Genomic DNA, 21857 nt, shown 5'->3' on the forward strand with positions numbered 1-21857 from the left:
ACTGCATCTTTACCAATTCTAACACCAATGATTTGTATATGTACCAAATGTGTGTGTAGGAATTTGTGTTTTGAGGCGTATCCATGCAACAGTGAAAAGGCATGGCCATCTCCTAACCACAATATAAGCGTTCATTTCCAGCTGTAACACAATAATCCCCAAGACACCGTGAACAAAACCACAAAGAAAACCACAGCCTGTGACTTTGTGCCTCGTATGAGTAACCAGCCAAAAGTGATTCTTCTGTAAAGTGAATAGTTTTTATTACAAAAAATACACTATTTATATAACTTTATAAACAGTTATTTAATTTTATAATAAATATTATCCCTTGCACTTATTTATTCGAAATAATTATATTGTATTATAATTTTATTTTGTTAAATTCATATATAATATAATAGAATAGAATAGAATAGAATAGAATAGAATAGAATAGAATAGAATAGAATAGAAAACACTATTCAGGTATTTCATTTAATAAGCATATTTACATGATATATATAGTTTTGAGAGAGCAGACAGGTTTAGGGCTATAAGGTGAACATCATCACACTTTGTCGGCTTCTCCACGGAAGACATGCAGTCTTTGGTCAGCTGTCCCCTGCTGGCTCTGAGTAGCAGGTTGCTCTACCTCCTCACCCCACACTGACAGGCTCTACTTTCTTGAGATAAAAATAGATAACGATGCTAACAGATGCACCAGCTCCTGTCTATCTATCTGACACACACACGCGCGCATGCTATTCTTAAGAAGAGAAAAATCTGGAAGTAATATAAAAGAGATTAGGCAAAGGCGCTCAAAATAAGATGATACATAGTTTGACAATACCTGGGCGGACTAGAAAGATTAGAGAAGTCTACCAACTTTGAACAGAGCCAGTCATAAGCTAGTTCACAGTCCATTCAGCACGCTGCAAAAATAGTCAACTAAATACAGAAGCAGGCATTGACTGTGACATGTGAAACTTTTAGATATTACTTAAATATTCACAGCCAGATGACAAATTAAATGTCATAAAGACACGACACTATTAAACCAGAGAACAACAAAGCTGCAGGTAAAAATAATAATGTGAAAGTGAACAATTTTCTGTTGCTTTCTCTGTGTTTTGATAAAAACTCAGCATCTCCATCGTCAGATCCTGACACCTCAAACTCCTGTTCAGCAGCCAGTGCAGAGCCTCCTCTTAAGGAAAGTAAGCAGGACTCACCGTTCGCAGGAACTGAATCTCCTCCTCTCCTTCTCCCCCTTCTGCCATCCTTCACCGAGGGTTATTCGCAATTCCTCGGGAGAAAAGAGAAAATCCTTAGGCTTTATCTCCTCAGGAAGAAATAGTTAATTTCCTTCGCTATGTGCCCCTTATGGTGCTTTTTCTGTTTCTACGCCTCCTCCTCTATCTCCCTCTCTCTCTCCCTCTCTCTCTCAGTGTCTCTCGCTCTGAGAGCTAGTGTGTGGGTGTGCTGGAGGACAGCGTGAGTCCTCTGGCTCTCACGTTGTTGTGAGAGAGAGTGACGGGAGAGGAGGCTCTGCGAGGCTCCACTCTCCTTGCATCCCCGAACAGCAAATGAGGGTGGGAGGAAGGACGGGTGAGGGAGGGGCAGGCACCTTGTTACACATTTACACTGCTCCCATCCCATCATGCCGCCATGTTTGTAGAAGTGGGCCACTCCTTTAAACAAGCTTTGCCCCTCCACCACACTCACACTTCTGTGCTCCCTACCTCCTCTCCCTCCATATGTCTGAGGCTATAAAAGGAAAGAGGGGTGAGGACAGTCTTTGGGGAGTGTACAGTATGAGCAGATGCTCGCACACCCAAAAACACACCTAACACAAATCAGCTGCATGTTTTAGAGATGCTGCATCAGCCATGAATGGTTTGTTAATTGAAATTCCAGTCTAACACACAATATTTGATGTGTCTTTTCCCAGTTGATAAATAAGTGAGTTTTGGGTCAAATTACTAGGCCAAGGAGACCTCACATGTAGTGGGGTCCCTCTGGGTCATGTTCTCCAGCTTTTCCTAAGAAGACTTCAGTAAGGCTTTGGGTCGGCACTCTTGGTCAGAAAACTTCAATTTCAGACAAACTTAAACTTAATTCTTAATTATTTACCAAGTACATTTAGTTTGTTTGTTTTTAACAACAAATCAAATGTACCAATTACAATGTATTTACTTAGAAACAATCAAAGTGAGCATTATAATTAACCAGAGGTTAGTTACTGATTAGTTTTATCAGTGAATCTGGAGCATAACTCAGTGTGCAGTGGATGCTACCAATGCTTTTTTTACAGTCTAATCAATACTGTGGGGGGTGGGGGGGTGAGGAGGGATGAGAGACAAGCTTGCAGAGACATTATGTCAACCTTTTAATTAACTCTGTGCATCTTCACGCTTTCCTATAAAATTTCCAGTTTTTATGTTTCAGTGTTGGCAAAGGCCTTAGCTGCATTTAAGCAGTAATTAACTGACACTCTTCTTTTTTTTTTTTACTGTTTTTCTTCCTAACAAAATCGTACTCTTACTGCAAAATCACCGTCTGCAGACTCCATTTGTCTCTGAGCAGCTTTTGCAGGGACAGGGAAGTGAAGGGAAGAAGGGATGCGACAAGAATGAAATCAGTAATAGGTCAACAAGACCAGAGTCTTTTTTTAATTGTATATAAATGATACACTGATGTTCTTTTTTTTCTTTCAACATGTTGGAAAACATCTATCATAATTAAAGTTGATAATTACTAACATTAACCTTACTACAATGACAACCAACAGATCTTGTGTTGCCACTGAAAAAATGTATTTCTGTTAGTAAACAGCATTGTAGAAATTGTTGCCTCCACCACAGCTAGTTGGCCAAAGTTTGGGTTGAACCTTTACCTACCCACAGAACTGTGCGAACTTTATAACAACACTTTTCAAATCACTGTATATCTTTTAAAATCAAACTTTTAAAAAGCATTGGCACACTGTAATTGTGTTAAAGTAAGATTTAATGGGCATTCTAAATAAATGTATGTTGTTATTAAAGAAATGTCCATTTGGAATAGTTATTCCGTGATACCGTGGGTAAAACGTTAATTTATATCTGTATAAATAAAAACACTCATGTAAAACATAATTCGGACAGGTTAAAACATAGAGTTGGTTATTAAGACTGTTGTGACATTTAAATACCACTAACTCCCGGTGAACGTTAGCGAGGACACACCCTTAACTGAAGATTACAGTAAGCAGTAATGTCCAAAAAAAGAAACACACAAGGTGATGACACACGGTGTGACCAACAATCGACGACAGAATCCTCACCTCCTCAGACTCCATGTGGCATCCTTCAGCATGACCTCCCACTGCATCATTAGCTGCAGCCGGTGTTTGGTCAGGCTTCTTCAGGACGCTGCTTTTCGGGGGTTCAACACCGTAAAGCGGTAAAATGGAAAGAGATGGTCGCAATACGCAGAAGTAAAACGAATTCTGGGAATTGAAGTCCTGGACGCTATATAACCTGCCGTTTCTTTATTTCTTCTCTGCCAGTCCGTAAATCTAGTACAAGATTGCAGTTGCTTTAGGGCCCCAGAAGATGTCACTACCGCACCTGTTGATGATCATATTCGCTTTCGTTCCCTAATGACAACGATTATCAGTGGAAAAAAGCAATTAGCAATAGTTATCAGACCCATACCGTCAAAAACAGCCAGTCTTTATGGAAATAAATAGATGGATTTAAAACTCACACTGCATCCTTATCTATTGATATATGATGTAAACATATCGTAAATAAACCAATAATGCAGTGTGTCTGTTTCAGATAACATAAATTACCAAACACTTCTCGAATATATTGTACTTTTTACAAAATAAAAATGCAAAAGCCATATAAAATATGCATATGGTAGTTTTAACATATTACATTTCGGAAGACAGACAAAATTTAAAGGCGTCAGTTTTAAATTTCGTCATTTTTTTACGCCTCCAACACAACTTCCGTCTGAACAAGGAATAACAAAATAAAAGCGCCAAAATAAAATAGAATTAAATTCAGTCCTGCAAAAACAACACTTTTTCCTTATCTTCCTGAAAACAATTTCTAAGACCACTCTTGGATCCTCACATTACCTATTTCTTCTTTAACATTTCTGCCTTCCCTGCGGTTTCAGTCCTTCAGCCAGATTCTTTCTAATGCAAATTCTGTGCATTTTTAGATGTTTGGGACTTGGCATGCAAGGACTGTAGGAGCCCCCCTTTCTGTGCATCTCTGCCTGCTTTTGAATGCCATATCACCCAGTCGCTCTGCCAAGCAGTCAGCTTCCTGTCTGAAAGAAGCCACCTCTGCAGACTTGAGGACATTAATGTTCTCTGTTTGATCGCCTCTTCCTCCTGGTGCGTAAAAACAACGATGGCTTTCAAACCCCCTGTCCAGCTGCACGGCCACATTCAGCAGCACAAACACTGCCTGCCTGTGTGATCACTTTCCACCCTGAGAAATGACAGGGTGTAGAAAGAGAGAAGGAACCAAACGGGATGACCACCAGGATTTAGAAAATCCTTGAGGAACAAATTTAGGATAAAGATGAGAATTAGGATTCAACAATCAGATGATACTTTAAAAACTGATTCTTTGTCTAGTTCAGGTGATTCTCCAGAACACTCTCAGGCACAGTGGTGGGGCCATCTTTTTCGAGTACCTCTTACAAAAAACCACACATGTTGTTTCCTGAGGCACACGAGCGCTGCTCAGATGATTGCTCATCACTATATCTCTAACTCTCCTCCTCCTTCCTCTATTGGTACTGCATTTGCGGTCACTATTCTCTGTCACTCTAACTCTCTCCTCCCTCTTGTGCGCACGCACTCACACACACGCGCGCGCACACACACACACACACACACACACTGAAACTAATGTGAGTTCCCCTATCTGTCAGAGCCAGTTCCTCCATTTAAGTTGCTGACTTGTTTATGTTGCAGTGAATGACTTTTGTTCATGGTTGCTTTTCACTTTGAAGCTCTTGTTTGGCACCTTTTTTTTATGCCACTCTCATTGCAGGCGGAGGGAGCATGAAGTCTACACTGCTGCTGATTTGCGGCAGATAGAGATCATCAGATAGCAGACACGGCAAAGGGCTACTGACAAACTGAGAGCTTTGACAATCAGGGGGTTTAGATGTGGAGTTTATTCTAGTCAGACTGGCAGGTGGGCTGCCCTCATTCCCAGCAGCTCTCTGCTCTGTGCAGGCTCTTGCCCAACTAGGAGCAAAAACACACAGAGGACACAGAGGGAAAGAAGAGGAGGAGAAGCAGGTTCAACCATGGAGCTGTGAGGGACACATTCAGATGCCCAAGTGGACCATCACTGGAAAAGGAGTGTTGCCAAGGAGAAGAGGTCTGCAATGAACAAGACCAAGAGGTAACTAAAACCTAAGCCTGTGCCTCTGATTTGAAATGCTGTTGCATTCCAACAGTGTAAGTCTTATTATGTGTCAGCAGCAAGTGTTTGCTGTGCAGCAGAGATGTGTGAACCCTGAGACTCAAACGCACTGTGGTTTGTGCAGGGACTTTAGTCTGAGAAGAAACTAGAGCACCGGCTGTTGTTTTCCACTCACTGCACGTCTTTTCAGCCGTTTATTCAAATCTTGACGGTGTGCAGTGGAGGGACAGAGTGGTCTGTGTAAAAGAGAAACACTGCCGGCAACACATCACACATTCACATGCGCACGGCGATCGTCTTTGACCTGCATATCAGCCAAGACTACCAACTTCTCAAATTATCTGTGTGTGTACTGCACACAAACAAAGTCTTGACATTCAACAGCCGCCTGTTCACCTTTCCATGGAACTGTGTTCTGTGTTCTGCTTTTGACTTCTGACAATTACCATTCAAATTCTACTTCTGAAATATATGTATTTGTGTCTCATGGTCCTGTTTATCAGATTACCATTGAACAAACAGAAGGTAAAATGTAAAAATGGCTACGTGTGTGTTGTCTGCGTTTTAGCCACCTGAGTGAAGATAGAGTTTATAGAGAGAGGAGCCACATCAATGTAGGCACTTTCAGTGGTTACCTCAAAGTTCCAGTAAAGATTGGTCACGTACTCATAGAGGACTCTGGCAAATTTTCACAGACAAGAAGAATATATGAACTCATTTTGCACATTTTTCAAGTAAAACACGCAAAACAGATGAACAGCACGGTTTTTTTTTTAGATCTTGTTCTAAATACATAATACCAACTGTGAATCAAACAACAACATGATTCTATGCCATGACAACTGCAGCCTTCTACAGCACTTTTATATTAAAATCATCTACATAACTAAAGGCATTCAACTGACAAAGGATCTCAACAAAATCATTTTTTTTACAAAATGTTGTCAAAGTTATACATTTCCACTCATCTGGGCTCTTCAGTGCTAACCACTGACCCTCAGGGGTAGATTACAGATTACAGATTAACATTACAGATTAGTTCATCTCTTTATTTCTGTTAAATGTGTCAGATAATAACATTTTCAATAGTGCAATCAATTGAAAACACAAACCGGAACAACCACATTGTTTATATTGTTAGCATCTGGCTAACTGAAGAATACACAGGGAAAATGCTAATATGGGGAGAGCTCATACATACATACTGTACATACGTACCCAATATACCAGTACCTTAACTAGTATTTTGACAGGGTTTGTGAGCTTCATGTTTGTTTGTTTTTTTTTTACTTCATGCAGATGCGAAAGAACGTGAGAGCAAAGAGCGGTAGAAAAAGAGCAGCTCACAAACAAGGTCTTTAAAGGGCCCTGGCTTCAATTAATCAATTAAGGAAAGAAAGAGAGGAATTTGCATATCCCCCTGCCACTGTGAGAGCCAAAGAGAGAGAGGAGGAGAGGAGGAGAGGTTGGACTGAATCTGTGGCCAGGAGCCCTGACATGGATGGGAAGGAAGGAGGGAGAGAGGGGTATTATCAAGGCAGAGCAAAAAATGAAGAGGCTGTTTGATGAAAGGCCTGTATGTAGGGAGGTGTGTGGAGTAACAAAACGAGAGTTTATATCTTAATATAAAACCAATAGAATGGTGGATTGACACTCAATTTCTGCAAAAAATTAGATAATTTAGGCCATTTATACTTTTCTTTTTTTTTATGATGCCGTGATGATGAAAAAACGGAAACCACTGAACCTAATCTTAAATAAGAACTCCCGTTGATATGTTTAGAAATGTTTAGTAGCTCAACACATGGCTGCGTTTGTTCTATTTACTAACAACACTGTGGCTTTCCACAGAAATTAGCTCAGTAACACCATGTGAGCACGATGAGGTGATGCTTACACCTGCTATGACTGGCAAGCCTGGGGAAATTCCCTGACAAATGTTGTGACGTTATTCATTTTTTCCCCTCCAGAACTTCTTTCTGGAGTGGCCATCATTTTCAGTCAAAAATGGAAAGAGAGAAATTAGGTTAGGACGGGAGGATGACAGGTTACTAGAGAACTTTCAAATCATTTATGAAGAATGATGACGCAATAATGTAATTTTTTATTGGCTCTACTAAAGTAAACACAACACTGAATCATCTAGAACAAAACTTTCCATATCATTTTTTTTAAGACAGTTTTACACGACTGGTGTACGACCGTCGTCAACTGCTTCTTGACGGCTGTTGATTTATTGTCACGCTAATACACTACATTTTAACAGTTAGTCTAACAAATGTTGCATAAGAGTTTCCAGAGTGACTTGTAAAAAAAGGTGACTCGTTGTTCTGACACACTCACAAGCAGTACAAAGTCAGGAGTGACATTAAAATTGGTCAAGGATGACAAACAGCCCTTGAGGTTGAACTTGAGGTTCTGATCTGATCTAGATGATCTATATCTGGATAAATCCCCATTGCACTGTTGTGAGGCCCCGTAAAGGTAGCTGCCCAAATTTCTGAAGTCAGCGGTTAGTGCCACACCTGCTTCTAAAGAATTAAGGCCGAGCCATGTTCTGCCTTTCTTTGTAGCAGTGCTAATTATAACAGCTAAACACAGAGCACAATACGGCTCCATAGCTAGGCTACAATACTACTGAGATACACACTTACATGACATCACGGGAATGCCAGAAAAATAATGAATATCTATTTAAGTACTTAATTAGAGAATTAGGGGATTCCCAAATGGCTGGCTGCACGATGGCAGCTCAAGTCTCATATTTAGAACTTTTTGAGTTTCTCAATAAAGGACTATATAAATAAAGCTCCTATTTGATCTTTTTTTAATTAAATTAAATTCTAAATTTCATTAAATGTTTTTTGTCTGTGTAGGTTCTCGGTCATCCAAGCTGTGAAGCCATATTGTGGTCTGTGTCATCCAAGAGGATTTTTCAGTTCTGAAGAAGCCTCTTGGATGAGTGATACAGTACGTATTCAAAAACCCTACTCCGTCCAGATGCCCTTAGTGTGACTATTTTTGGATTAAATTTTATTTTTTTATTTAAAAAAAATACTTATTCAAGATGGAATTCTATCAAACATACCTGGCCCCTCTGTAGACGAACTCCACTGTGGATGTAAATACAGCAAAAATATAGTAAGTGAAAACAACAGGTCATACTTAAGGTGATTAAAAGATTTATACAATAAAGCATAACACTTTTTTATTCATAATCAATTTCTGCCAATATTAATGATAATAATGTAAACTAGTGGTTCTTAAACTGTTTTTGTGTAGATTTTTTCAAGCTCCAAGGAAAAGCTTTAAAAATTACAATACAAATTTATTGAACTAACACCAAGTAATGCCATATTTTACATTTTATAAATCAAAAATCACTAACATCAAATAACACAAAGTAGTGCAATCATCACTTGAACCTTGAAATCTCCCCTCAGCCCCCATGTTCGTCACGCCCAACGTGTCATGTCTCCGTTCCCCACCAGTGGGGCCCACCCCACACTGGCGTAAACCAATGTCACCTTTATCTCAGTCAGGTCTGGTGTTTTCAGTCCTGAGATATCAAACACTGCTATACTGATATTCTGGAGTTCATATTAAACGCTCGTATTTAATGGGAATTGCATGAGATGATTATCGAGTGAAACAAAAAGTAATTTCTCTTTATGAGTCACACAGGAGTCACACACAAGTGCTGATGCTTGACATTAAGAATGTCAGTTATTTCTCCAACTTTCTGGGTGGAGTTTTGTTATCACTAATGTCCTGGGCTTTCCTCAGATGAAAACCTTCTCTTCCTCTTGAAATTTAACTTAACACTGAACACTCTGAACCAGGGGCTTCAGACTCAAACAGGCTGAGGGGCCACAGCTGTCATTTCATTTGAGGGACCAATCAGTCCAATAGGAAAGAAAAGGTTTTTTGTATTTTAAAATGACCAACTGAATACTTTAAATGAATGAAAAAAAGAAACGGTGAAAATATTTTTTTATTATATTAAGAAAAAATATTATTATTATTATTACTGATATCCAGACAAGGAGTTTGAAATCACTGCTCTTGACTTATCCTTGGTCCGAGTCTAAGTGTAAACACTATAGCAACAGTATAATAGAGTTGTCAGTGAGGAGAGTCAGTACTAATCAAAGACTATCCTCATTCCAATGATATTATTTTTTTATTACAGTATTGTATTTGACCATTTATAATTCTATTACACTGTTTCATAATGTTGTGGTCCAGAACACTAACTGAAGTGCTGTGGTTTGGTACTTGTGCTGGATGTACCTGTAACCACAGAGATGAGGTCACTTCCCACATTACATTTATTCATCAGGGTGGCCTCATGTGGGAGGGGTCTGTGCCCGCTTTTGGTGGATAAGTGTGTAGAATGACTTTTAGTCTGTGTGTGTGTGTGTGTGTGTGTGTGTGTGTGTGTGTGCTGTTGGCTATAAGAGCTACAAAAAACACACAGGTTAACAGAAGGGGATGTAAGTCCGGTCATTCAGGGAACTTGTCAGCAGTTCTCTGAACTCTGAGTATTTCCTGGTAACGTAATCACAACACAATTTCTTTGCGTTACGCTGAGCACAGTTTTGTTCCCAGTAGAAGTTGTGGATAAAATCTAAATTACGCAATCAGACTTTTTAAAAATTAAATACTCACTAAACCACTATCAGCAGGAGGAATGTGCCCCACAGCGTTAAGGTTATCGTGTGTTAATGCATGTGTTGCTGCTGACTGTTGTGAAATAGAGTCGGGCATTGCCAAACGGAGTTCTTGGTCTGAAGAGGAAGCCTTAATCAAAGCACACAAAAAAGACATCTCCCAGATTTTCTTTGAATGTAAAAGCACTGAAGGTTTCTAATATTTACCTGTGTTTTCACCTTCAGTGGTGGAGGGGTTTGTTTCTACATCAACCTGAGCTCTCACTCCACCTTTATTCCGGGGTGTGGCCCATAGTAAGATTACCTTATTCTGCATCTAAACAGAGCCACTGAATCCAGGTTCCTCTTCACTGAACACACAGCTGTTTCCAGTGTCATACACATTTGTAGTTTTACATTAAATTCTACACATTCTACATTGTTATGATTAGCACTGGTATCTGCAACCTTCGCCATCATTTCATTTATAGCTTCCATACAAAGATTTTACCAATTTTTTACGTTAAGTTGAAAAAGCTCTGAAGGAAAGGTCTTTTATTTAATTGTTTGGTGATCTCAGAGTTTCTACTGTATGTCAGCCAGAAAGTGTGTTGCTTTGTCTGAACTGTTGAAATGAACTGAGAAACACATCAGTGACGTCATCACAATGTGATGTAAGAGTGTACTTTTTTCAAGCGTCTTTTTGTTCTGACTTTTAAATTCAGAATTTTAATAAAATTCAGTCAAAATCATGTTACTTTAGGGCTGGTGATGACTCAAATTGTTCATCATGATTTATTGCAACATTTTCTGTGACTAATTATGAACAAATTATGTGTGTGCAAAAAATATTCATAAATTGATTAAATATTTGTTCATTTAAGTATTCCTTAACTGATATTTGAACAAACATGCAACAACACTTTTGTTTCCAAGCGTTTTAAAAGAATGAGATTATTTTTATTAGCAGTCAACTCTTCACAATCGCTTTGAATATTCTGTAAATTCTAATTCAAACATATGTAAATGTAATTAAATAATAATAATGATAATAATAATAACAACAACAACAATAATAATAATAATAATAGAGTTCCCTATTCATCCCACAATGCAGATACTCACAGTTTGAGTCTTGCAACCCCAGTAGTGCCACTTTGACTTAAACCAAATACCTTCTGTGTATAAGGCAGGTGTGTTAACCGCAGCACTACAGAACCACAAGAAGTCAAACATAAAACCAAAGCTATTCCTCACTGCCTCTTGAATCAATGGTTTATCAGGGGTTCTTCACAAAAACGACACTGTTCCAGGCACCGTATCAACCATGAACAGTTAGCAGCTGTAACTGTTTGTTATGGAAATATGTTTTTTGATACACCTGATTGGCTTCACAGACAAGGCAGCAGGTTGTCCGTTACTACAACTACACCTTCAGTACTACAAATGCAGCAGCCAGGTATCTCAACCATGATCTGGGAGGCCAGACCTGAGATGTGGGTCTGCTCCATGTGCCAAATAACGATGTGTTTTATTACGGTCTCTGCTTGTTTTGACAACTGTGCGGTTGTTTTATTGATGGTTCAAGCGCTTGCAACGCTGCAGTGCATCTTATCAGATGCAGCTAGAAGCTGCATTTCCACAGAAGCTGAAACTGACCCGCACTCTCTCACCACACTCTGCTCTACATTTTTTAGAAAAGGATCATGCTCTCTCACCCTCTCTCACGTTTGCTCCCTTTCAGGAAACCCAGTGAGAGCCCTGGCGTGCTGAAGAGCAGTAAGCTTGTCCAGAGAAGAAGGAATACATGTCCCAGTCCTCAGGACATTGACCGGGCATTGCAGAAACCCAGCTCTCCCCCCAGCTCCAGTGCTGTCAGTCTAGATGAGCTCATTCAGCGCTGCCTGAACTGTTTTGGTCAGTTGGTTTTTCACTGTGTATTTTCATCAGTTCCTAAAAGTTTGGCAAGGCTTCTGCACTCTTTATTATTACCAGGGTTTGTAAATGTGGGACAAGAGGGTGTTCTGGGTTAACACAGGGTGAGAGAGACTGACTGGGAGGGAGGAAGAGAAACAAAGGCCTGTCCCATACAATCATGCTTTGTTCCGTTTGGCTGCAGAGGCCAACTTGCTATTCCCAGACACTGCTTCACTCAACGAGTTCCTATCCCTCTCTTCATCACCATCACAAAAACCTGTCTGTAGTGTTGACTACAACACTGGGTTTTTAGAAACAACACACCACCAGACGTCATGACTTGATTGGTTTAAAGATTCCACCACTGTGATGTGATCTTATGACAGCGACACAAACCAATCAAACAAAATGAAATTAGCATTAGTGTTCAAATGAAAGCCACTAGTATAGTACTTTATTCATCCTCTACAGCAGTGGTTCTCCATCTTTTTCTACTCTGTACCACCAGAGAAAACACTGAGCTCTCAGAGTACCACCATGATGACCAACATCAGAATACAGCAGCAGAGGCCTTCACTGTTAGCTTCCACCACAGGAGAGATGTTCATAAATGTTTATGTTTAAATGTTGTATTTATGTTGTATATGTTTCAGATTTATTCAATTGAAAATGCAAATGGGAAAATATGAATTTTCCCCGTGTACCACTAGGGAGCGATCCCGTACCATTGGTGGTACGCGTACCACAGTTTGAGAACCAGTGCTCTACAGCTTCATTGGTCACACGGGGGAAATCCCATCAGTCAGTGGGTGAGGGTGGGGTCCACCCATCACAGGTCCACATATGGCAACCTTTCACACTCAAAGTGAAACCAGCGTTCACTGGGAGAACAAACTTCAGACATCAGATGGGATTCAAACACCTCACGTGCCACCCAAACCCAATGCTAAATAGCAGGCACTGTTGCTCCTATAATCAAAGACCATCCAGCCACTGTGTAGTAGGAATTTCTTGTCATGCACATGGCATTTGGAAAAGTGTTTAATCATCCAATAAGACCAGAGTTTAACATATTAATCTAAAAGGAATGTTTGACACAACAACATCACAACATTACCCAGAAAACCCCAAACCCACTGTGCAGCATCGTGTTCTTCATCAATATTTGTACAGTTACGTTTCCCTCTTCCTGTTAACATGCTTCATTTCCTGTTTTATTATGTTAATCAAATCTTGTTTTGTCTTTTCTGCCCTCCTGTATATCCTGCTTCTGTGGTTACCTGCTCTGTCCCTGCTGCATCTGTCCTCATGTATTTCTTCTGTTTCCTGTATCCTGTGCGTCCTCACTGACTCTTTTAAATCTTTTCCTTAATGTGTCAATGGGTCAGGCATTTGAGTCCATTCCAGTCTCTTCGTGATCATAAAATATTGAACCAAACTGCAGGCTCACATTTGTTAAGGTGAGAAACAGAGCCACCTGATGATTAAAATAAATATTGCACAAAATTTAACCCAAAGCAGACTACATGAGGAGATTAAAATCCTGACCTGCTCAAAGAGGGTGAAGTAAGTTGAACTGATTTGAACTGGCTGACGACCAAGGCAAATTTGCAGCCCACGGCTTCTGTTGTTTGTTGTTGTTTGACCAAATCTAATCCTGGATTTGCTGCTATGTCGTCCTCACAGATTCTGAGGGGAAGCTGATCAGCCTCCGAGGCTCCCAGCTGGTCAACATGATGCTGATGATGCACAGCTGGGTGGTGCCATCTCAGACGTTTGCCCAGAAACTTCTCACTCTATATCCTCTACCCCAGAGTGATGCATGGCTTTGGTCCAATTCTTGCCGACCACATGCCCAGTGGTCAATAATCAGATCAGGAACCAGTCATGTGTTGTTCTGCCGACGCAGATTTGAAGCATAGTAGTGTATGTGTTGCTGATTGTGTTTAGAATTGTTGAGTGCTGTTTCTGCACAGTGTGTTGACCAGGGGTGTAAAACATATTGTCCGTGGGCCAAAACTAGCACGCTTGGGGTTTCAATCTGGCCCCCTTGATTTTTGTAAATATGTTATGGTTGTTCTGGTTCCGGCTTTTAATTAGGTCTTATGTGGCCCCTTAAACTAAAATGAGTTTGACACCCCCTGGTGTAGACGGTACCAGTCCTTGACTTCCTCACTTATAAAGATTCTCCTCTGGACAAGAGAGGACTGAGGCGGCCACAGATCTGCCACCTTGTCAGGTGAGTGAGGACAGCGGTCACGTGAGCGAGTTGTTTCACACACTCTGTGACAGAACTGGTTATCCTGCTCTATTTGTGAGAAGTAAACAAAGACTCTGTCCTACTTGGTGGCAAGGCAGTGGATCAGCCAGTTCCCGGCTGTGTTTGAGGCAGACCCTGACCTGGAGCAGGTGATGGGGGACCTGTGGGCGCTGGTTCGATCAGATGGAGGAGAGAGTCATTCACAGCTCAACGACACCTCCTGCCTGTAAGACGTTTTTGGTTTGACTGTCTGTCATGAAGGAAAGCGACGAAATCATTTCCATGAATACAAAACCACTCCCTCTTTCCTGATATCTTTTCCCAGAAGCCCTCATGTGAACGCATTACAGGCACCCTCACCGTCTGTGAAAAAAAGAAAGGTGTCTTTAATCTTTGACCACATGGAGCCAGATGAAATGGCCGAGCATCTCAGCTACCTGGAATTCAAGAACTTCTGTAACGTTTCTGTACGTTCATCAATTTCTACGTTCCATTTTCTTCAGACGTTGATAGCTGGTTTCTACAAAATTAATGAAAGATATTGTTGCAGTTGCTTTTCCTGGCTACTAAACTACTTCACAGGCAGTCGTTCAACAGAGCTGCAGCTCTGACGTATAACAGTGATCTGAGTTATAAAGATGGTGTTCACCTACAGTTGTTATAAGGAGAAGCTGCCCGGGCTGTGAACTTTGTTTCAGCCTGAGGTTGTGATACTCATGTATGAAACGATCTGAAATTTCCACTTCCAAACAAGTTCAAAGTGAACGCTGCACCAGTGTCATCACTGGGTTACTGAGGTTTTGAAGCATTCAAAGATAAAATCATGAAAGTGACTGAATCAGAATCTAATAAAGAACCAGCACATTTAGGAACACAATTGTTCAGCGCTTCACCCAAACCACCCCATACTGTATAAACAGTTACATTTCAGATGATCTTATCTGAACATTGTCGTTCTAACCCAGGCGTGAGCAAACCAATTGACTCGTGGGCCACAATTGTCCTAAAATTGAACAGAGGAGCCGGGTCAGGAGCAGACAGATGGAGCGTTCGTGTGAACTAAAATGACATGTAAAAGTCATGCATAAAGGATAATCATTCTCTACGCCATCTGTTGGGGAAACATTGGTATCACATGTACTACAGTGATAAGGCAGACGTGTAATGATAATATAAATAAAGATTAAAAAGCTGAACAGGCAGCATCCGGCCCCCGGGCCTTAGTTTGCCCATGCCTGTTCTAACCTCATATTTTCTCATCTCATGTACTACATGGAAACCTCACCTTCAATTACATTCATCACATCACATCTCAACTCAACTCATCTCACATCTTATGTCGAAGCATGACAGGGTCATATGTTGGATTCAGTTACCTTTTGACCTTTTGACCTTTTTGACCAGTCTTTTCCAGCCCTGACCTGTTCTTTTTGGTTGTCCAGTTCCTGGACTATCGCAGCTACGTGGTGCGTGGCTCAGTGAGGGACAACCCTGCTCTGGAGCGATCGGTCATGATGTGTAACGGAGTCTCTCAGTGGGTTCAGCTGATGATCCTGAGCAGACACACGGCCCAGCAGAGAGCTCAGGTCTTCACCAAGTTCATTCATGTGGCTCAGGTAACTGTCGTGGGATCACTTGGAATTCCTGTTGGTTCTTGTGTCTTAATGACATGTTGTGGGGGGTTTTTCTGCTTTACAGAAACTTCGAGCTCTGCAGAACTTTAACACTCTAATGGCAGTAACTGGAGGCCTCTGTCACAGCTCCATCTCCCGCCTCAAAGACACGTCCAACCTGCTGCCCCCTGACGTCACTAAGGTACTTCAAATGTAGTAGATAGCAGCGTGTTGTTATTTATTCCACAGAGAAAGAGGGAACTTTAAGACAAAACAAGTAATAAAACAAACACTGCACTGTTGTAAAATGAGCTCATATCCAAACAAACAAATCTGGAGCCTGATTTATCTCTAGAATTTACATTCTTTAAAATAATTTCATCTCCAAAGCACAACATAACATGACATATTGACATATTTTTATTTTTGAATGAACCAAAAGAGAAAACGTCCTCAAAATATTACATTATGACATGACAGTAAATGAGCTTTGGAACTGTGTTGAATTCAAACACGTGTCATTCGTTCTCCGTCAGGCCCTCAGTGAGATGACGGAGCTGCTCTCCTCCTGCAGCAACTACAGCAACTACCGCAGGGTTTACAACGAGTGCAGCGGCTTCAAGGTGCCCATCCTGGGTGTCCACCTGAAGGACCTGATCTCCCTGAACGAGGCTTTGCCAGACTTTATCGAGGGAGACAAGATCAACCTGGGCAAGCTGCAGCACCTGTACAGCAACATCAACGACCTGCTGGCCATTCACAACAGCACGCCGCCCTTTGAGGCCAACAAAGACCTCCTGCACCTGCTCACGGTATGACGCTGAAACAAGAACTGTGCCTCAGATGAAACTCCACTGCGGTACAAAAAACATGCTCAATTTTCACTTCGACTGTTTCAGCTCTCTCTAGATCTGTACTACACTGAGGATGAGATATATGAACTTTCATATAGCAAGGAACCCAAAAACCCTAAGATCCAGGTCAGTCACAACATGAGCGAAGCTTAATCTAACGCCATCAGTTTTACGCTAGTGTTAACCTTTTGACTAGAGGAGGGACATTTTTTCATCTCATTCTGTGGGTGTGATGTCACAGGCCGAGTGCTGAACTATATCAAAGTGAACCACATCAAAGGGCTGTACGTTGGAGAAGTGTGTGGTGTGGTGGGTGTGCACTTCTCTGCACTTTTTTTTCTTTAAATGTTCTGTTTTCTTTTTTTCATCACTAGCCTGTAGCACCCGTTAAACCGCCGGTAGTGGCAGAGTGGGGGTCAGGGGTCACCCCTAGGCGTGACCCCGACACCATATCTAGACACGTTAAACAGATGGTGGATGTGAGTATAGAACAGCACACTACTACACTACGACAACCCTCAGTCTTTCACTTCCTTATAGACTCAAACACAGCCAACCGCTTATCATAGAGAAAACTAACTCATCTGGTCACTCTGTTGCCCCCTGCAGTCCATCATGATAAATTATGACCAGAACCAAGACGGCTACATTTCATTGGAGGACTTTGAGAAGATATCGGCTAACTTCCCCTTCTCCTTCTGCACTCACGAAACTGACAGGTAAAGGCAGCTGCTCCCTGAACCGAGGCCTCTCACGATCACACTGCTGTGAAACACACAAACTAACATGAGCTGTTAGTTTGTTCAGTCTAGCCCTCTGCTTACTCTGGAACATTCTGTGCTCAGGGAAGGACAAATCAGCCATGAGGAAATCACCTCTTACTTCATGAGGGGAATGTCTATTTGCGCCAAGTTGGGCTACAACTTCAAAGATGCGCACAAATTCCACGAAACTACGTACAAGCGACCCACATTCTGCGACACATGCAGAGGCTTTGTTAGTAACCTTTTTATTTTCATTAAAGTGTCAAGGTTGTTTTTACATTTAAACTATAACCTGTCCTGTCTGTCCTCTGTAGCTGTGGGGGGTCATCAAACAGGGCTACCACTGCAAAGGTAAGACAAGACGAAGACTGGATTGAGAAACTTCCTGTTTACACTACCGTCAGCAAAGATCAGCATTAACACCACAGCAAACTTTTATTGCAGTTACAAAGGCCAAAGATTCAAAAAAAATGTGTTTATATATAACAGTTACAAAGTTCATCTGTCGACTACTTTAAATATTAAAAATAGTTTAAGAACCAAAGTACCAATTTTTCTAAATGTCATGTTTTGATAATTGTCCTTCACTACAAAGAATGCATTCAGGTGTGTGTTTTTTTAACATTGACAAACGTCCGTCCTACAGGCTGTGGTCTCAACTGTCACAAGCAGTGCAGGGATCTGGTGGGAATGGAGTGTTTAAAGAAACACAAAAACACAAGTGGATCCTGCCCATGCACCCCAGCCCCCGACTCCAAAACCAAGGGAAACGGCTGTAGTAAGTCCCGTCTCTGTCACAGGCACTACACACACACACACACACAAACAACAACACAATCCACACACTAATGCTAATCTTTCTCGGTCAGACTCGGAGGAGGAGACCTTCGTCTTCCCCCAAAGTAATGAGTCAGAGCACAACAAGGGAACTCCAGTCTGTAAAAACAGCCCCAGTGACTCAACGCTGTCCGACCGCTCCACTCAGACCGACCCAGGAGTGTGGACGCCTCAGAAGAAGGACAAGAGGGGAAACATCCACAACTCGCTTCTGTATGGAGCTGCAGACAGAAAGGTGAGACAGGTTCTCAACCTGACCCAACCTGACCCAGGGGGTCAAACTCATTTTGGCTCAGGGGCCACACTCACCCTGATTAGATGTCAAATGGACCAGACCAGTACAATCATAACATAATTACCTATAAGTAATTACCTTTAAGAGTACCGTGTACTCCGGTTGCCAAACAACGGCATTTTGTTGCCAGACTTACTGTTTTTTGTGTTTCTGTGCAATGACAATAAAAAAAGTCTAAGTCTAAGTAAGTTTTTCTCAATTTTTTCATGCAAATACATTGGCATAAAAGTTTGCAAGTTTATTTGAAAATTCATTAATTAAAAATGAATTAAATACAATCTGACAAAACATCACAAACATTAAGTGGGCCAGATTGAATCCCCGGGCAGGCTGGTTTAACATCCCAGATCTAGACTCTGTTGGTTGGAGAGTTACGTCATTTAACACTGTATCCAAGCAATTCTTCACAACGGAACAACAACGGTGTCTTTGCCATCAGCTGCAGAGAAAGCCTAATGTGTGTTTTCTGTTTTCCTAGGTCAACACCTTGCCTTCCAGAACCCGAGGCTGCTCCATGCCCGTCTCCTTCCTGCAGGAGAAGATGGAGGAGCTGCATCTCTACAAGGACAAGAGCAGAGAGCCAGACTGACTTCTACGCCTTTGTATTTTTGCCTGAACACAGACAATAACACTGTCTAAGACACATCAGCTGTGTCTGACTGGTGCTGAACTGCCTACATGTACAGACCTTCACCTCCACGTGTCAAAAACGGACTCCTTTATTGTGTGTTCGTGGTGCGTTCTTATTTGCCTTCATCTGATTCTGAATCTTTGATTGGCTTCTAGTACAACACCCTCCCCTGCTTCCAACATCCACCTGGATTGTAATTTGTGGACGCCGCACTTTGCCTCGGTTCTCTGATGCTAAAATTAAACACATGGTCAAACCAGGTACAATATGATAACCTACAGACAGAGTCAGTCTGACTCACAGTCCCACGAAGTCCATTAAATACAGGGTATGAAATTAACACTAACTTGAACAATACTCATTTTCTCATTTCACTGGCAGCTACAGTGTGACTCGTATGACAACCGTGTTTGTTTGAATTTGCTGTGGATATAAAAAGACGACTGTACATTTAGGTCTACACACTAATGCTAATCTTTCTCGGTCAGACTCGGAGGAGGAGACCTTCGTCTTCCCCCAAAGTAATGAGTCAGAGCACAACAAGGGAACTCCAGTCTGTAAAAACAGCCCCAGTGACTCAACGCTGTCCGACCGCTCCACTCAGACCGACCCAGGAGTGTGGACGCCTCAGAAGAAGGACAAGAGGGGAAACATCCACAACTCGCTTCTGTATGGAGCTGCAGACAGAAAGGTGAGACAGGTTCTCAACCTGACCCAACCTGACCCAGGGGGTCAAACTCATTTTGGCTCAGGGGCCACACTCACCCTGATTAGATGTCAAATGGACCAGACCAGTACAATCATAACATAATTACCTATAAGTAATTACCTTTAAGAGTACCGTGTACTCCGGTTGCCAAACAACGGCATTTTGTTGCCAGACTTACTGTTTTTTGTGTTTCTGTGCAATGACAATAAAAAAAGTCTAAGTCTAAGTAAGTTTTTCTCAATTTTTTCATGCAAATACATTGGCAAAGTAAGTTCAATTTTTTCATGCAAATACATTGGCATAAAAGTTTGCAAGTTTATTTGAAAATTCATTAATTAAAAATTAATTAAATACAATCTGACAAAACATCACAAACATTAAGTGGGCCAGATTGAATCCCCCGGCAGGCTGGTTTGACATCCCAGATCTAGACTCTGTTGGTTGGAGAGTTACGTCATTTAACACTGTATCCAAGCAATTCTTCACAACGGAACAACAACGGTGTCTTTGCCATCAGCTGCAGAGAAAGCCTAATGTGTGTTTTCTGTTTTCCTAGGTCAACACCTTGCCTTCCAGAACCCGAGGCTGCTCCATGCCCGTCTCCTTCCTGCAGGAGAAGATGGAGGAGCTGCATCTCTACAAGGACAAGAGCAGAGAGCCAGACTGACTTCTACGCCTTTGTATTTTTGCCTGAACACAGACAATAACACTGTCTAAGACACATCAGCTGTGTCTGACTGGTGCTGAACTGCCTACATGTACAGACCTTCACCTCCACGTGTCAAAAACGGACTCCTTTATTGTGTGTTCGTGGTGCGTTCTTATTTGCCTTCATCTGATTCTGAATCTTTGATTGGCTTCTAGTACAACACCCTCCCCTGCTTCCAACATCCACCTGGATTGTAATTTGTGGACGCCGCACTTTGCCTCGGTTCTCTGATGCTAAAATTAAACACATGGTCAAACCAGGTACAATATGATAACCTACAGACAGAGTCAGTCTGACTCACAGTCCCACGAAGTCCATTAAATACAGGGTATGAAATTAACACTAACTTGAACAATACTCATTTTCTCATTTCACTGGCAGCTACAGTGTGACTCGTATGACAACCGTGTTTGTTTGAATTTGCTGTGGATATAAAAAGACGACTGTACATTTAGGTCTAGCTATTCACTGCCCTACTGGAACGACACGTGGTCTAATATTTTAGACTCTCTTACTGTTTAAACAATGTTGACATTTTTTTCTAAGCAGAATTCCATAAGAATTCACCAAGTGCTGTATTGTTGATGGGCGAGTTGTTCCAAACACTTCCACAGAGATGAGGTCTGGACTCTGTGCTAGCTGATCCAGGTGCAACAAATCTCACTCGAACCTCCTGCATTATTTTGTGACATTTGAAGACAGATGAAAAGTTGTTGTCATTTAGGAAATGATTGATCAACCTAGATCAAGCCGACAGAAAGACTATCATTCTGGATTTTAAATATGAACTTGTCCGTGTAGGTTCTCAGTCATCCAGGTCATTTAATCCAAAGAAAAGTTAAATGGAAAGCAACTAGACAAAGTAGGTTTTTTGAAGACGTTTCACCTCTCATCCAAGAGGCTTCTTCAGTTCTGGAACTGTTCTTCAGCCTCTTGGTTGAGTTGTCTTCAAAAAACCTACTTTGTCCTGTTGCTTTCAATGTAACTATTTTTTGGATAAATATGAACTTATTTTAAATTTGTTTTGTCATTTGCTCCAGTCCAGTCTTAACCCCTTTTTGATATATTTTTTTTGATCTGGTCAATCTTTCTCTTAAGGCCACACAGTAATGCTGTTTCCCATTTTAGGTCTGTATTGCTCTTTCTACGAAGATTAAACACCCTTCAGTTCTATTGTTGACCTTTCTGAC

At 41.3% G+C, this 21857-nt stretch overlaps 2 protein-coding genes across 4 annotated transcripts in view; one reads left to right on the forward strand and one right to left on the reverse strand.

Annotated features, from left to right (window-relative positions):
• The window catches only part of ryr1b (ryanodine receptor 1b (skeletal)), a 51856-nt gene extending 50149 nt beyond the window's left edge, over positions 1–1707 (reverse strand). The window contains exon 1 of the mRNA XM_017032029.2: positions 1215–1707. Coding sequence (XP_016887518.1) covers positions 1215–1262 — 48 coding nt within the window. The 5' untranslated portion in view covers positions 1263–1707. The remainder of the gene's footprint in view (positions 1–1214) is intronic.
• Positions 1708–4904: 3197 nt separating this feature from the next.
• On the forward strand, positions 4905–21840 carry rasgrp4 (RAS guanyl releasing protein 4). 3 transcript variants are annotated; one of them, XM_008308819.3, is made up of 18 exons: positions 4905–5405; positions 11823–11995; positions 13682–13793; positions 14172–14234; positions 14350–14481; positions 14581–14722; positions 15698–15871; positions 15954–16070; positions 16405–16680; positions 16768–16848; positions 17097–17201; positions 17332–17441; positions 17568–17718; positions 17801–17837; positions 18133–18264; positions 18356–18558; positions 19097–19704; positions 21123–21840. In XM_008308819.3, exons 1-17 carry the CDS (start codon positions 5389–5391, stop codon positions 19205–19207), a joined length of 2136 nt encoding a protein of 711 aa, XP_008307041.1. In that variant the 5' UTR covers positions 4905–5388; the 3' UTR covers positions 19208–19704; positions 21123–21840. The 3 variants fall into 3 exon arrangements, with proteins under 3 accessions (XP_008307041.1, XP_024910951.1, XP_016887751.1); XM_025055183.1 differs by lacking the exons at positions 16768–16848; positions 17097–17201 and having other exon boundaries at positions 4906–5405; XM_017032262.2 differs by lacking the exons at positions 4905–5405; positions 11823–11995 and having other exon boundaries at positions 13734–13793; positions 14354–14481.
• The last annotated feature ends 17 nt before the right edge of the window (positions 21841–21857 follow it).

The sequence above is a fragment of the Cynoglossus semilaevis genome, chromosome 4 (genome assembly GCF_000523025.1).
Source record: "Cynoglossus semilaevis isolate Cse_v1.0 chromosome 4, Cse_v1.0, whole genome shotgun sequence".
NCBI lineage: Eukaryota > Metazoa > Chordata > Actinopteri > Pleuronectiformes > Cynoglossidae > Cynoglossus > Cynoglossus semilaevis.

Excerpts from the sequence above, each read along its gene's own strand:
- rasgrp4 (XM_008308819.3), top strand. Across the intron at positions 13,794-14,171 it reads GCCCAGAAACTTCTCACTCT|TTATAAAGATTCTCCTCTGG; the intron begins ATATCCTCTACC and ends TGACTTCCTCAC. Across the intron at positions 18,265-18,355 it reads AACCAAGGGAAACGGCTGTA|ACTCGGAGGAGGAGACCTTC; the intron begins GTAAGTCCCGTC and ends TTTCTCGGTCAG.